The sequence below is a fragment of the Lepidochelys kempii genome, chromosome 6, assembly GCF_965140285.1.
Source record: "Lepidochelys kempii isolate rLepKem1 chromosome 6, rLepKem1.hap1, whole genome shotgun sequence".
Classification (NCBI taxonomy): Eukaryota; Metazoa; Chordata; order Testudines; family Cheloniidae; genus Lepidochelys; species Lepidochelys kempii.
The window spans coordinates 114,203,691-114,219,393 of record NC_136385.1 but is presented as its reverse complement, the minus strand read 5'-3'; the positions used below and the strand labels follow the sequence as shown (position 1 = coordinate 114,219,393).

The window sequence follows — 15,703 nt, the reverse complement described above, 5'->3', positions numbered from 1 at the left end:
CCTGAAACAGTAGCCCTGAGAAATGAGGACTACCCCATTCATTTCAACGTTATGAACTCTGATGTCCAGATAGTACAATTTAAATCTTAACATTGTAACTATCATTGTTGACCATTTTAATATCAAGTTGACAGGCTTGCCTGACAAATGAAAATTGCCCCTCAACTTTTCCAGGTGACCAAAGCACAAGTTGTTTTTTTCCCAAATAATAACCCTGCATCTCCTTTGACAACTTCTATAATAGTTATGTATTTGCAATACAATATCTCACACCGCATTAAAATTTACAGACAGTATGAAACAAATTGATTTGCACAGCAGATTAAAATATCACAGGATTACTTTAGCAACTGTATTATTCATTTTCATATTTAATTCAGTAAAAACCTCATTTTCAATAATATTTGAAGCTGATGCAGACTTCTCTATTTCAAATGGATTACTCAGAAAGTACAGAGTAATGGGTGGGGGGGTTCCTATCAGATAGAAATTTTTTTTGTCTTAATTCTTCCTGTTTCCTGGATTCTAAAACAATTGTTTGAGTTAGTCTATTTACATTAATGCCAGGTCAACAATTATCTCTATCAGGATTAAAACATTTTAAACAGCATTCAAGTAAACTAGTCAGCATGTATATGGCTTTGCACTTACCACAGTTTAAGGATTTCCCTATAATAGCTATAAAAAGCCTAACATTTTTTTATATATCTGTGGATTATTCAATTAGATCCTAATTGGGGGGCAACAAAATAATTCATAACAGGAGATGTAGTTTTCAAGTAATAGAATAACTTCAAAAACATACAGCTTACTTAACCAGTTTTAACATACTGCAGTGCAGACAGCCAGACAAATGCACTGGAATAAGCATTTTCACTCTCTGCTGCAGTACAACTTGAGATATTTAAATGGCATACATTTATTTTGTATTCAAATGCTCTAGTCAACCCAATAGGAACATATCTAAATGTCCTTTTCCTGCAGCGTTGCTCTTACTTTACAGTTATTGCACAACTTTAGAATACACCCAAAGTCTCTCAAGATTTTGAAGTTAATTTTCTTAAAACAATTTTGTATTTTAAGAAGTTGTATAACTCTATCCAAGGTATTTAGTATTGCTTGGTACGTCTAATCAACCAAAATACGAGAGACTGAGTTTTTTTCTAAAAAGCAGAAGTTGAAGTTCACAAAAAATAAATATCCATTGTCAGGCTTCCGTTTTTCACTCTGTACCTTTTCTCTGATCTCCAAAGCTCTCTTACACAAAGGTTCTGCCTCCTTGTACTTTCCTCGTTTACCATAAAGCACTGCAAGATTGTTTAGGGTAGCTGCCACCTGTCAACAGCAGAAAAACATTAAATATGAAGTGAATACCTGGTGAAAGAATGAACCAGTTGAAATATATTTACAGTGGACTGCTGCATTCATATCCTCTATGTACAGTGAAGGCCTCTTGCAAAAATCACTGCATTAAGAAATAACTCTTAAATGAGAACACAGAAAACTGTGAAATGTATTTAATTAGCCCGCTGAAATGTGATTAAATGCATAAAAATGCTCTATATGTGACAACTCAGAAATAAAGCTATTTTACATAAATCCAGATTCACAGAGTTGCCCACTGTAACATAGGTTATATGAAGCAATACATCACCAAATTAAATTTTAAAAGTGACTTGAGCACCAACAGCTTGATTGGAATGATCTGTTTTATTTTAAACAGAGGCAGTAAAATCAGAAGTACAATTTCTATATGAATTCAGCAACTGAATTGTTTAAAATAAGCTAATTAAAATATTCCTTCAGAAGTTAATTTTTTCCACATACAGACCATGCAACTCGATTCATAATCAAATAAATGTGGCAGCAGAGTAATTTTGGGGTGAAAGAGTTTTAAATGAATAAAATGCTCAAAGACAGGTTAAATATTGAAAGAACACAGAATATTATATTGTGGCCTCCTACCTGTACTGTTTAGTGACAAGCCAGATCTTAAATGTTCCTGTTGAGTTTAATATTAGAATAAGTTGGGCAGGGGAAGAAAAAAAAAAGTGTCAGTGAAAAACACAACTAAAAATATGAAAATCAGATATACAAACCGCTGGATGATCTCTGCCCAAAGTCTTTTCACGAATAGCCAAGGCATCATTCAAGAGGTTTGCTGCATCTTTGTATTTGTTCTGGTCCCTAAATTTTAGAAAACCATAATTAACACTTTACTCTGTTTCACAAAAAAAGGAAGTAGCATTCAAATAAATCTTGTAATATAATAAACGGCAAAAGTAGGAGTTGACTTCAGTGTCAGGGTAGGAATGCTGTAGTACAGAAGAGAAGGGTTCAAATGCAGACTCAGTGCAAAAAACTAAGTAGTTTTTTGAGGGACTGGAAATGAACTATCTGCACATGTACATCTTGCCACCCAATTTACAACAGCATTAGCATAACCCAAGAGGTAGTTGTCTGACTGTCTTCTCAATGATCTAGGATGGATGGATAGTTTAAGTTTCAAAATGAATAATAGCATTCCAAAAACTGAGGTATGGAAGGATATTCAGGAACTCATCCAGACCCTGGTGTACTATGGCATGACAGAGCAGGTCAAGTGCCCATGTGATACCAAATAAAAAATTTAGAACCTACAAAATTGTCAAAAACATTTTTATAGCAGTTCCAGCATTAAGGCCTCTAGTCAACTTTACAGAAACAAAGAAGTTTAGTTAATGGAGAATTTAAATGTATATCAGAATACCAACCTGTACACCAAAGCAAGTATGTTTAGCATAGTGGCAACATCTGGATGATCATGACCTGAAGTCTTCTCCAGATCTTCAAGTGCTTGTTTACACAGGGGTACAGCAACCTCGTATCTACCTTGGGAAGCATACTGGATAACCAGATTATGAAGAGTCCTTAATCTTGCTGGAATTTCATAGCCACCTTGTTGAGCAGCTGCTGCAGCACTGCTATGCTGCTGTTGAACTGCAAAAAGAAGGCAACCTATCTGAAACCATTTTGAAATAAAAATCCATGCTCCCCAGAAACTAGACACTAAAATTAATCTAATTGTTTTAAAGTGTGGTTCTGTTCTGAAACACGACTGTAAAAAATGGCACTCCCATACTAAGCAGATTTTCTCCCTGTCAGTATTCCGACTGACACATAGTTCACTCCCATTTATCCAAATGGCCTGGGGGACATCTGAAAGTTTTGGAAAACTGGGAGTTCGGATAAACAAAAGTGCTATTTTGATCTCTTCTTTCCACTGATCTAGAAATACAGGAGCGAAGGGAGTAATGCTGATGTTTGCTTAATATTTTGTACTTTCAGTAAAGAGTAAAAAACAATGTTAATGTGATTGAGTAAATTAAAAACACCAAAATTGTATTAAAACCACTGTGGACATCATTTATTCTGATTAATTCAAATTAAACAATTTAATATGTCCTGACAATGTGTTACTGCTGATAAAATGGGATTAGGCCTCAGTAACAACAGGTAACCACTCAAAACCAATATACAAATACAAAGCTGTTGATTAGTGCTACAAGCTAACCAACAGGTTTCAGAGTAACAGCTGAATTAGTCTGTATTCGCAAAAAGAAAAGGAGTACTTGTGGCACCTTAGAGACTAACCAATTTATTTGAGCATAAGCTTTCGTGAGCTACAGCTCACTTCATCGGATGCATCCGATGCTTATGCTCAAATAAATTGGTTAGTCTCTAAGGTGCCACAAGTACTCCTTTTCTTCAAGCTAACCGAGAAGTTATTAGCAAGTTATTAACATTGGGCTAACTGGGGGACATACTGTGGATTTGGATAACTAGGATTTTCAGATAAAGAGAATTCAGGTAATGTAATACAGTATAATTCTAGTTATGAACAAGTATGTATTTTTTACTACTTTTTACTCCTTTTAGCCCTGTGAGCCAATAAAAGCTACGGGGAGAGAGGTGGGATCTATTCTGATTCACACAGCAATGGAATTATTAACAAAGCTCCAATTTTAGGGCCAAATTCTGTCCTCAGTTACAGCTACTAAAGGTCCAAGTTACCCAGGGGGAAGAGGAGGGGAAGACAAGCAACACCAGCCAGCCACAGGAAGGTGACTAGAGTTCGTCTACTCTTCCTCCCTTATCCCCTTGCTCCAGGAGTATGAAGTCTCAGTAGTCATCTTCTTCCGCATGCCCTACCCTCCTCTCCAACCACTCTTTCAGTGGTGGCCTATAAAAGCACTATGCTACCCTAGAAGGGATGCCAATAGCGGTAGCAGCAAGAGAAAAGGGAAGCAAGCCTTTACAACCAGCCTCTTCAATTTGTTTGCTACTCCTTTGAAATCTGCTCACCTGGTTCTCTACCCCCAACTCATGGCAGCTGCATCTCCATCCCAGAACCAGGAGGAAATAGCCTGTTGCCCCCTCCTCTCCATACAAGTTTCTGTGAGGGCTATAAAGGTCTCCTCCAATGTAGAACCACATTGATTCCAGAAACTGAAAGCAAAGGACCAGAGCTCCAGCAGTGACAGCCTGGCTTTCTGCGCTCCTCTGCCCCTACCAAACAAAGGGACACTTTCACAGCCCTGGCAAACTCTAATGTCAGTGGAATCATTCAGTTCAAAACAAACTACTGCTGTTACATTTGCAAATTCTTGCCCAACCCTCCTCTCCATGCCCATTATACTTCACACTCTGATCTTCTTCCCCTTTCTGCCCACTGCCCTCCCTTCCAGTGATTCTCAACCTATTTACCACTGTGGGCCATATCCAATACTACCTGCATGGCCCTGAGGATGTCACATTGGCTGCAGCTGTGTGCTGATGGGGCTGCAAGCAGCCCATGGGCCAAGAACCACTGCTTTAGCTACTAGTATTTTCCCTTCTCCATTCCTAAGATAACCCAAACAAGCAAAAAAATTAATTACGATGTTTTTGTCTTTCAAATATGTGATAAACAAGATGCATATGATAAACCATCTGTATGTTCTTGTAATTATAACCTTTGTTTTCTAGCCCCATTCCACCTATCCCCTTCGGGTTTGCCTTCATCAAATTACATCTTGACAACCATGAGGACTATGGGCTTCTCTTCATGTACATGCTACAGCTGCACCAGTGTAGCAGTGCTACTGTAGCACTTTAATGCAGATGCTCCTATGCCAACAGGACAGCTTCTCCTGTCACCGTAGTTAATCCACCACCCCAAGAGGCAGTAGCTATTTTGACAAGAGAGGCTCTCCCGTCAACATAGCACTGTCTATGCGGGGGGTTAGGTTAGTATAACTACATCGCTCAAGGATGTGGACTTTTCGCATCCTTGAGTAATGTCATTATATCGATATAGGTCTGTAGTGTGGACCTGTCCTATCTCTCTAGCAAGTTCAACACCCTGCCTAGCATAGGGAGGAAGATGTAGACTTAGTTGATAATCCAGGGATGAAACCAGGCATCTACCACCAGAGCCTAAAGAACACAAGCACCTTTCGACAGGTGGTCAAAAGAGTCACCTAAAGACCGTCCTGCTTTCTAGCTGACCAAATAAATGGTGGATGGACTGGACAGCTGTGGGTATGGCTCTGCAGTTCAACATAAGTGTTACCAGTATGTGGACTTCAAAGAAGCCTAGAAGATGAGCTTCAGCCCAAAATAAAATCTTAATGATTTTCTCTACTATTCCTTTCAAGCCCCACACAATACACATCACAATTGCTGCATCTGAAGAGAAACCTGATTCAGGTGACTATCACCAACAGGTCTCCATAGCAATTCTGTTTTAGATTTTATAGAACCAGTCTCACACTCTTGTTGATTTACATTTTTTAAAGCCTCGGTATTTCAGTAAACAATTCCTAACCATCAACAATTTAACTGAACTACCATATAAGGACTGCAAGCACCAAGGAAACACCCCCCACTGCCCAGACATCCCAGCACTGGACCCCAGATGGCTACTCCCCTCCTCCTTTGCAGGGTGGGAGAAAGCACTGCAGCCATCTAGCAGGGGGACATGCAAGCATGCCTTCAAAATATTTTTTGAACTCAGGTCGGGTTTGGAGTTTTTGTTGTTGTTACCTCATTCCCCTGTCATTCTTCTATGGTTCTCAACACATCCCTCTTCTCTTTGCATCACAACAACATCTCTTCTCTTCCTCCCTCCTCTACCCCTCACACTAGCTCCATTTCCCCTCCTTTATTACCCTCACCCCATAACAATTCTCACTAACTATACCTACTTCTCTTCTTCTCTCTAGTCCAATCTCCCTTCTCTTCCCACCATCACAAAACCAAATCACACATCCACACCTCGTCTGCTGCCACCTCCTCATCTTTGGTGACCTTTGTTCCAATCCTGGCATTCCCTCCCTCATCAACTTCTTTACCTCCCACACCTCTCCCTCCCATCAACTCTACCCATTCTGTTACCATTCCTAACCTTATACCTGTCCTGCTCCATTTCCTCACCTCTTCCGCTCCTCTCTTTGTCTCTGGAACACCCATTCCATCTCTAAAAAGATCTGTCATCCACAACCACTTCATATCTTGCTCCCTCTAGCTTCTGATTCTCAGAGACCTGGATCCTACACTGATTCTGTAGTTGCCTTCTCTTACGGAGGCCTCTCCTTCTCCCACACTCTCCTCCCCATCAGACTTCTGCTCCGATTTACAGTCCTGGCTCTTTCTCTCCTTACACTTTCATTCATTCTTGGTGACTTCATCTTCCTTGTTAATGACTCATCTGATCCTTTAGCTATGCATTTCCTCACCCTCTCCTCTTCATTTGACCCCAAGCTCTGGTTCAACTTTCCCACGCCCCAAATGGCTATTCACTTGACTTGGTCTTCACCAAACACTCTGCTCCCTTTGATCCTATGTTGTGACGTCTCTCCTGTGACCACCACCTGGTCTCTTTTCGCATCGCCCATTAGTCCCCTTCCTTTTCTTTGCCTTCCAGTCCATCAGCACTGAAGAACTGTCATCTGCTCTTAGCCTTCTCCTCCCTGCCCCCTCTCCCCTTTCTTCCATTTATATGATTGTTGATTATCTCCATGCTTCGCTCTCCTCCACCCTTACTTCTTTTGCCCCTTTCTTCCATCACAAAGCTCCCCCTGCTAATCCCCAGCCCTGGCTCACCTCCAACATGCACTTCCTCTGCTCCTGCTCTGACACTGCAGATCTTCTCTGGCAGAAATTCCATGACCAGGCTGACTTCCTCCACTACAAATTTGTCTCTTCTCTGTCAGTTCTGACATCATCCTAGTTAAACAACTCTAATTCTTCAATTTAATTGAATCCATGCCCACAATCCTAGCCAACTTTTTGCCACCTTTGACTCACTCCTCAAATCCTATTCTTCTCTCAGCACAGGACCTTGCCAATTTCTTCCACAAGAAAACTGACAAACTACAACATGACCTTCCCTACCCCCTCCTACAACTCTTACCTCCTTGTCTCCTGTCACAGACGCAGAAGTTTCTCATCTGCTGTTCCCATCTAACTCTTCCGCTTGCACCAGTAACACCATCCCATCTCCTGAAATCCCTTGCATCCACTCATCACTTCCCTTACTCTTTATTAAGCCTCTTGCTCTTTCCCCTCACAATGCAAACATATGTTAGTCTCTCCTATCTTTAAAAAACCCAACCTTCACCTCTTTTGCCTCTCCAATTACCACCCCAATTTTTCAGCTCTAAGCTCATTGAGCATGCTGTTTACTATTGCTGCCTGGAGTGCCTAGAGCCTCTCAAATGCAGCTTCCGCGGCTTACACTCAACTGAAATTGCTCTTGCCAAAGTGTCTTATGACCTTTTCCTAGCCAAAGCTCTGGCCTTTTCCTAGCCTAGCTCTCAGCCTTCTCCTCCCTGTCCCGTCTCCCCTTTCTTCCATTTATATGATTGTTGATTATCTCCATGAACCGGTACTCCATCCTCATCCACCTTGATGTGTCAGTTGCCCTTTACACTGTCGACCATGCTTCTCCTTGGCTTCTGTAACTCTAGCCTCTCCTGGTTCTTCCCCTACCTTTTACTGCTCCTTCAGAGGATCCTCCTCTTTCCCAGCCTGCAACTTTCTATGGGAATTCCACAGTGTTTTGTCTTGGTTCCCCCTCTTCTTCCTCTCACCTTATATCTGGGCAAACTACATCTCTATGCTGATGTCTCAAAGAGCTACCTCTCTACTACAGATCTGCCTCTTTCTGTCCAAACTAAAATCTCAGCCTCTCTCTCTCTAATATCGGCTCATGGAATCTAGCCGTCATCTCAATCTAAATATGGCTAAAACAGAGCTCCCGCACTGTATACCACCACCATCCTGCCTGTCACTGAAGCCTGTAACACAGGCATTATCTTTGACTCATATCTTTCTAGATCCTCAAATCCACGTTATGACTAAATCCCACTGTTTCTTTCTGCATAACATCTCTAATATACAGCCTTTCTATCCATCCACACAGCTAACATCCTCATCATCTCATGCCTGCTACCACCACACATCCTTTTCTTTGGCTTTGACAATGCAGTCTTGCCCTACTCGTATCCATTCAGAAGGCTGCTGCAAAGACAGAAGAGCGCATCAGAGAAACATTTTTATCTTCATTAGATCACAATTTACTGCATACAATAAATCTTAAAAGCTGCAGTTGCTTTTTTGTTGTCTATGTTTTTCTAAACTCTCACTTTGATTATGTTACCCGTCTCTTTGCATCCCCTAGCTTCCCCTTCCTTTTTGGATCAAACTACAGGTCTTCACTTTCAAGGCCCTTTAAGAGACCATCATTTATTATCTAGAGGTCGACTAAGATGCCTATTGGACCTATCATGACATCTTTCTATTGCGCACTTGCTGAATTTTCAAACAAGCACCATCACGCTTTCTCCCATGCTGCCTTGCAGACTTGGGAGAAGCTCCCTGGTAATTATCTGCAAAGCTACCTCATTATCCTCTTTAAAACTCTCCTTTTCTTTGATGCCTACAAAAAAATTGCCAATGGTTAAGGCCGCTGGTGTGCGGACACCATAGGCTGACCAATATTATCTTGTTTCCTTATCCTATCCCAATGGTCTGTCTGTATCCATCTGTTGTTTCCTGTTTTATACGTAAAACTGTAATCTCTTTGGGGGCAGGAACCATCTTTTTTGTTCTATGCTCATAAAGCACATAGCGAAATGGAGTCCTGGTCCATAACTGGGGCTCCTAGCTGTTATGGTAACATAAATAATGATAAAGGTGTAACTCAAGTGTTACATCCAACTCATCAACCCTTCAGCCTTGAGAGGATAACATCTCTGGAGGGAGTATTAACTGCAAAAATCATAGTCCTTATGAGTGACAAAACTGAACTGATGAGGCTGCATATGGAAGCCTGCCCAGGGAAGTTAACCATACAGGTCACCATAGAACCCACTACCTGGGCAGATTACCAAGTCTCAAGGTTGACTGAAACAGGTCCTGACACTGGGAGTCTAAAGCTTCTCTGCCTAAGTTAGCAAGCTACTGCCTAATTTTGTATTGAAATTAGCTCCTAATGAGGTCAGGGGTAGTTAGCAAGCTTTTTAAAAACAAAATCAACAACAAAAAAAACAGCTTAGACTAGCCCACCCTTCTTATGTAGTGGGAACAACATCCTCATAAATCAGCTTTCCTGTCTTCCACCCTTTGGAAGGGATGAACATAGTCAGTGCTGGAGTAAGAAATTACAGAAAAGTGCATCAGGGAAACATTTTTATCTTGATTATATCATAATTTACTGCATACAATAAATCCTAAAAGCTGCAATTGCCCTTGTTGTCTATGTTGCAGTGTGTCTGGACCAGAGCACTCTAGGAATTGATGATTGGTTATTTCCCTGAAGATAAAACCAAGCTTCTGTTCTGCAGAAATATACTGTAATTATATAATCTGAAGTTCACTTACTTCCTTGCCCTGGGTCATCTTCATCATTGGGGAAAAGGTCATCCAGAGGTTCTTTGGTAGAATCTGTGTCTTTGTCTTCCTATACAAACCCCAGTCCCAAACAAAATGTTACATTATTAAATCTAAAATCAGTGAAAACATTTATATACAATTATATATAAAAATCTATTATTAAAGATATGCATACAGGATGTCCTATGTGATGCTGGGCAAGACTATCTCAATGCATATGCACAAGACAGCTGAATTAAATTTGCACTGGCAATCTTATTTCAGAGGTTTTTAACTCAGTCAGATCTACGTGGATCTTTGTAAGGACAGGAAAAGGGGCACTACTGACCTCACACTATGCGCCTGCCAAATTTTAAGGTTTTTTGCTCGAAAGCATGGAGGTGCTAGGATATTTTATCCTGTCTGAAGATTATAATTCCTTGTTTAGCTTATTATTTAGGTAGTATTCCATATGCTTAAGAACATAATTATGAACCAAGACTCAAAAAAATAGCCTTCACTGGCCTTTTTTTCCCTTTTAAAACAAGTTTTAGCTTTTTTAGATTTCCTTGCATTGCATGCAGCTGACTACCTGACCAAAACAATTCACTGTATTCACATTGTGCTAGAAAGGGTTTGTCTAGCAGTTGATTAGCATGTCTAAACGCATGCATTTTGCCACTCCTGAACTGTTGCAATAATAGATCAGAAGAAAATAAAACAATTGATTGAAATAGACATAGACACCATCTGGACTGTAACAACTTACAAGATGAGATCCATTTCTGTGATAATGCCCATAAATCAACCAATGATGGCTGGAGGGGCAGGTAGGTTACCAAGCACTTACTTTATTTAAAATTATGAAAATCACTTTTGCAAGGGTATACATATGTATAAAATTAAAACTGTACATATTTGCTTGCACTCCTATTTTCCCAACCCTTCATATGTCACTTGCCCTCTTAAACTGTAAAGTGTAGGGACTGTGTCTGTGTTTTCACAATGCCTAACACTATGGGGCCCCTTTCCTGACTAGAGCCTCTAGTGCTAATACAAATATTAAATAATAAAAAATAGTGAGACCACTATCTAGGTCAAAATCATCTTCCAGACTGCTCCAGATAATGCAGTTTCCTTTTATATCTACAATTTATACACCTTATCCTCAATTCTCCTTTTATTGTGAGGTTTAAAACAGACATTTTATGGCTTTCTGAAGATAATTTTCCAAGTAAATTTTTAAGCTAGTGTGTTGCTAGGTATAAGTGTTTTACTATAGCTGGACTTTTACCCCCTCAAGTCTACAGTGTAGTTACTCTATCATCTATAAAATATAGGTCTTCCTGAAATAAAGATTCTGGGAAGCAGTTCTCTATTGTGTGAATGTATAAACTACGTAAGATTAGGACAATATAAATATATGAAGAAATCAATCTATAAACAAATTAAAATCTATATATGAAATGCCTGTTTTAACTGCTAAAAATTCATATCTGCGAATAAAAAGCTCTTGGCAGCTTACTAACAAAAAGACAATGCTTTTGAATGTACATCTACTTACTGATGGAGAAATATCATCATCATATTTTTTTAACTGATTCATGAATTCCAAGTGTTTCTTTTCTTCTTCCAGCTGAGCCACAGACTGTTCACTCTTCTGTAATTTCTGTTGAGTACTGGCTAGTTCATCACGCAACCACTGATTTTCCTGGCATAGCCGGCGAACCTGAGCACGCAATTTCTGCTTCTCTGATTCCACTGCGTTTAAGTGATTTGACAAGGCCATCATTACCTAAAAAGCACGAGAGATTACAATACATTCTTCCTGTACAATGCATTCCTTTAGTATTAACATATAAGGCTTTTCATGCATAGATACCATTGCACTTGTGAAATCTGTTAATGTTTGTCTGGCCCTTTTCATAATTTCCATTTGGTTGTTGATTTCTCTCTACTTCTGCCAGCTTTGCTTGCTGCTCAGCTGAGACTAATCTGAAGAAATTCTTACCCCTATGCTGTGGTGTGATTGTTTTTAAAGATGTAACATACAGCAGCTTTTATAAGTTGGCTACCTTGAATGCTGTTTATAGTAATGTACTTTGATAGCTGGGAACAACCTCTCCACAAGTGAAGTAATACAGGCTGTTTTCCGCCTTGTCCGAAATGGTGTGTGGCCCCTTTAAGGGCTACACAGCCACAGAATTACTTGTTATGGCAGATTCATACCAGGTCAGCATGGGAACACTGAACCATCCCCACCAGGTGACCAGAAGAGAAGGGGGACAATTATGTCCATGCTGGTGCAGGAAAAATGCTCTTTTACCTGAACAAGGCGGAGCAGCACATACCCTGCCATCCTTGGTAGTAGTTAAAATACCAGGTTTTGTCATGGTTAAGGCTACGTTTTAGTTATGGGTATTTTTAGTAAAAGTCACGGGTAGGTCATGGGCAGTAAACAAAAATTCACAATCCGTGACCTATCCATGACTTCTACTATATACCCCTGACTAAATCTTGGGGGGGGGGGAGGAGGATAGGGGCTGTGGATGCTTGGGGAGGGGCGCCTCTACCATAGGTGCTTGGGGGTGGAGGGGTGTCAGCCCAGGTGCTCGGGGGGTGACCCAGGGGGGCTCCCCACCACAGGTGATGGGGGAGGGTAGCCGGGGGGGCTCCCTACCTGGCTCTGTACCTCCACGGAAGCAGCAACATCCCCTCCGCACTCAGCTCCTAGGCAGCGTGCAGAGCTGCCTGGCCATGCCTCCATCTTGGAGCTGAGGGAGGGGCATGTCGCTGGTTCGGGAAGCCCCCCCCGAGGTAAGCGCCACCCAGTGCCTTCACCCCATCCCGTGCCCCAAATCCCTGCCCTCTCCCATACCCAAACTCCTGCTGCTGCTGGGGGGGGGGCATGGTGGCCCGAGCCTGCCCCAGAACCGGCCAGTGCGACTAGCCCAGGGGCTGCCTGAGCTGCTCAGGTGGCCCCCGGGCCAGGTGCACCAGCAGTTGCAGAAGTCACAGTGGTCACAGAAAGTCACGGAATCCATAACTTCTGTGACAAACTAGTCGCCTTAGTCATGATTCACTGTACCCATTATACTAGTCGCTCCTTTCTTGGTGAGGAGAAAAATTCTTTCCCATCCCCCTGACCCCTCACCAGACTGGCCAACATGAGGTGGGGGGTTTATCCACATTCCTCACAGTGGGTTGGGAGCTTAGTTAGGGCAAAAAATATGGAACCGAGATTAGGTTATGATGTTGCAACTTATTATGTAAGCTTGGGGTAGATACCCAGTGCAGGTACTCTGTAAGGCACGAATGGTTTTCAGGGCTCCTATGACAGGTATAGCAGAGAATCAACCTCTCTCCCCCTCAATAGCCCCCTGAACTCTCATTTGAGGGGGTGATGGTGAGGTCCCAGCAGCAGGTTGGCTGCATACTAGAATGGGTAAAAAAGGAGGACTGACAGCAGCCCCCTGCATATATGTAAATGATTATGGAATTACCTCCACTGCAGTTTTTTCTGCCAGGATTCCCAGACATTTAGGAATAAAGTTGTGCCCTAATTAAATCACATCATCAAGTCTCCTATCCTTCTGGCATAGCTGGACAAAGGTCACAAAGTACCTAACATGTATGCAAAAACCTACATAAATGCAACTGTAAGTTTGCAAACCGGAACGTGAAATGCAAATGTTAAATCATAATTGATTATGTTATTCAGCCTCCATGAAAAATTCACATTCTGCAGAATGTAAGCTTTCATTTTAATATATGTGTTAAGTTTCTAGCCCGTATGGTTGCAAAGAAACCTTCCAAATGTAACCCAAAATAGAGCAGTAGTTGAGCACCTATATCAAACTGTCTGTGAAGGTAGGTTTATGAACTGCCAATATTCATCTCAATAGAGTATTAATTCTCCAGCCTAATAATGCTTCAAGGGGAAATAATCATAGGATTCAAATAATCTAAGGTGTGCAACTGTACATCTGACCTGCATATACAATTATGTACAATTACAACTGTTCATACAAGACAGGTAATTGCACACACATATACCCAACAAAGGACAAAGAGCAGTGTCTATCTAAAAACCTCCTGCATTGTTTTTTCTCATTAATACTGCTAAATGCAAAAGTTATTCCTGGGGGAATTCTGCTCCACTGCGCATGCACAGAATTCATGTCCCCTGCAGTTTTTTTTGCTTCTCCACAGAAAAATGATTTTCTGACAGGGAAGCAAAGGGAAGCCACAAGAGCAGTCATGTGACCCTCACCAGTAGTATGTTTTGGGTGCCCAGGGCAGCCAGCAGAGAGGTAAACCTCTGTGGGGCAGGGGAAAGATCCAGCTGATGGCTCCTACCCTGAGCCAGGCTCAGCTGCTAGTCCAAGCTGGCCTGGGAAAACAGGACTTCCTCTTCCCCTGCACGGCATTCAGGGCCGAGTCAGACCTATCCCAGACTTCTCCCCAGGCTGCAGGAAACTCTGCAAACTACCCCGCCACCCGCCTCCTACAACCATCACTCCTCAGCTGCAGGGGCAGGGATCACTGTATGGGGAGCTGCTCCCTCATCTGCATAACCCTCGTGCACCCACACCCCCTCATACCCAGACCCTCCCGCCAAGCCTCACCCCCCTCCTGCACTCTGAACCACCCGCCCGCCCGCAGTGAGCCCCACTCTCTCTCTGCACATGAACCAGCCCGACGAGCCACCCACACCCGGATCCCCACCCCACCAAGCCCCACTCCCCAGACATCTGGACCCCCCTACTGAACCAGACTCTATCCCTGCCCACACCCCTGCTGAGCCCCAACCACTTTCACCTGGACCCCTCCTGCCCAGTCCATCCCATTAACGTTGTACCCAGAACCCGCCAACAAGCCCCTGTGCATCCAGATCTCCTGCACCCCCAGATTCCCCACTGAGCCACCCACACCCATATTGCCCCCCACAGAATCTCTCAACCCACACCTGGATTCCCTTCACACACTAAGTCCCTCCACACTTACATCTTGCTGGGCTGAGCCTGTCTGCTCACAGCTGGTACACCTGGCGTGGAGGGGCAGGGCTCTGGGGTGTTTTGGGGGCAGGCTCAGTCAGTGTGTTCTGTCAGGGTTGGGTGCAGCCTCACCACTGAGTCCATGTCCTGCGGGGTGGGGAGGAGCTGCAGAGTGATCTCCCACCTCTGCGCAGCCAGTGGCCTGTGAGCCCCAATGCCATGCTGGAGCCTCCACATTTATTTGACAAATAAAATTTACAGAATTTTAAGATATTGTGCGCAGAATTTTTTGGCGCAAAATGCCCTCAGGAGTAAAAAGTAATTTTACTAACTACTATGTAAGGACCATATTCTACATTCATTGTTTGTACAAATCTCCCACTGACAGCAGTGTGAAAACTGGTATGGATCACAGGCACCTTATGGCCTTCACTTTTGTAAGCCTGGCTTATATATAATTAAAGAGATCATTTGGCTATACACAGAGAAGGAGTTTGCCACCTTGATTTATGTTCTCACTTTCCTTGATTTCATAAAAAGGTTTCTTTTAAAGTTAGCTTTGAGCATCTCAGAACCTGAATATTTTTATATGCAAGATTCATGTTAACTAAAATTTCAGTTTTTCAGACGGTCACATCGTTCTTTAAAGGATATCTTTAGGGTAAATGTATTCATATGTTGAATAAACTTTCAGGAAACAACTATCAATTTCAGGCTGATATTTAATATTTACACACACCAGTCCATCTACATAGAAGATCAAATTTTCAGCATGTCTTTCCAAACTTAGCCATTTTTTACACATGTAA

The 15,703-nt window shown here is 42.1% G+C and overlaps 1 protein-coding gene and 1 long non-coding RNA gene across 6 annotated transcripts in view; both read right to left on the bottom strand.

The window, feature by feature from the left end:
- The window catches only part of KLC1 (kinesin light chain 1), a 62,779-nt gene that overhangs the window by 45,191 nt on the left and 1,885 nt on the right, over positions 1 to 15,703 (bottom strand). For all 5 annotated transcript variants that reach the window (XM_073349766.2, XM_073349768.2, XM_073349767.2 and 2 more), the window contains exons 2-6: positions 11,462 to 11,692; positions 9,907 to 9,985; positions 2,754 to 2,979; positions 2,100 to 2,187; positions 1,234 to 1,335 (exon numbers count right to left, since the gene is read on the bottom strand). In XM_073349766.2, the coding sequence (XP_073205867.1) occupies positions 1,234 to 1,335; positions 2,100 to 2,187; positions 2,754 to 2,979; positions 9,907 to 9,985; positions 11,462 to 11,692 (726 nt within the window). The remainder of the gene's footprint in view (positions 1 to 1,233; positions 1,336 to 2,099; positions 2,188 to 2,753; positions 2,980 to 9,906; positions 9,986 to 11,461; positions 11,693 to 15,703) is intronic.
- On the bottom strand, positions 7,814 to 9,897 carry LOC140913416 (uncharacterized). The gene is made up of 2 exons (XR_012159580.1): positions 9,592 to 9,897; positions 7,814 to 8,544 (listed from the first exon to the last, which is right to left on the bottom strand). It is a non-coding gene; the product is annotated as an uncharacterized LOC140913416 (long non-coding RNA).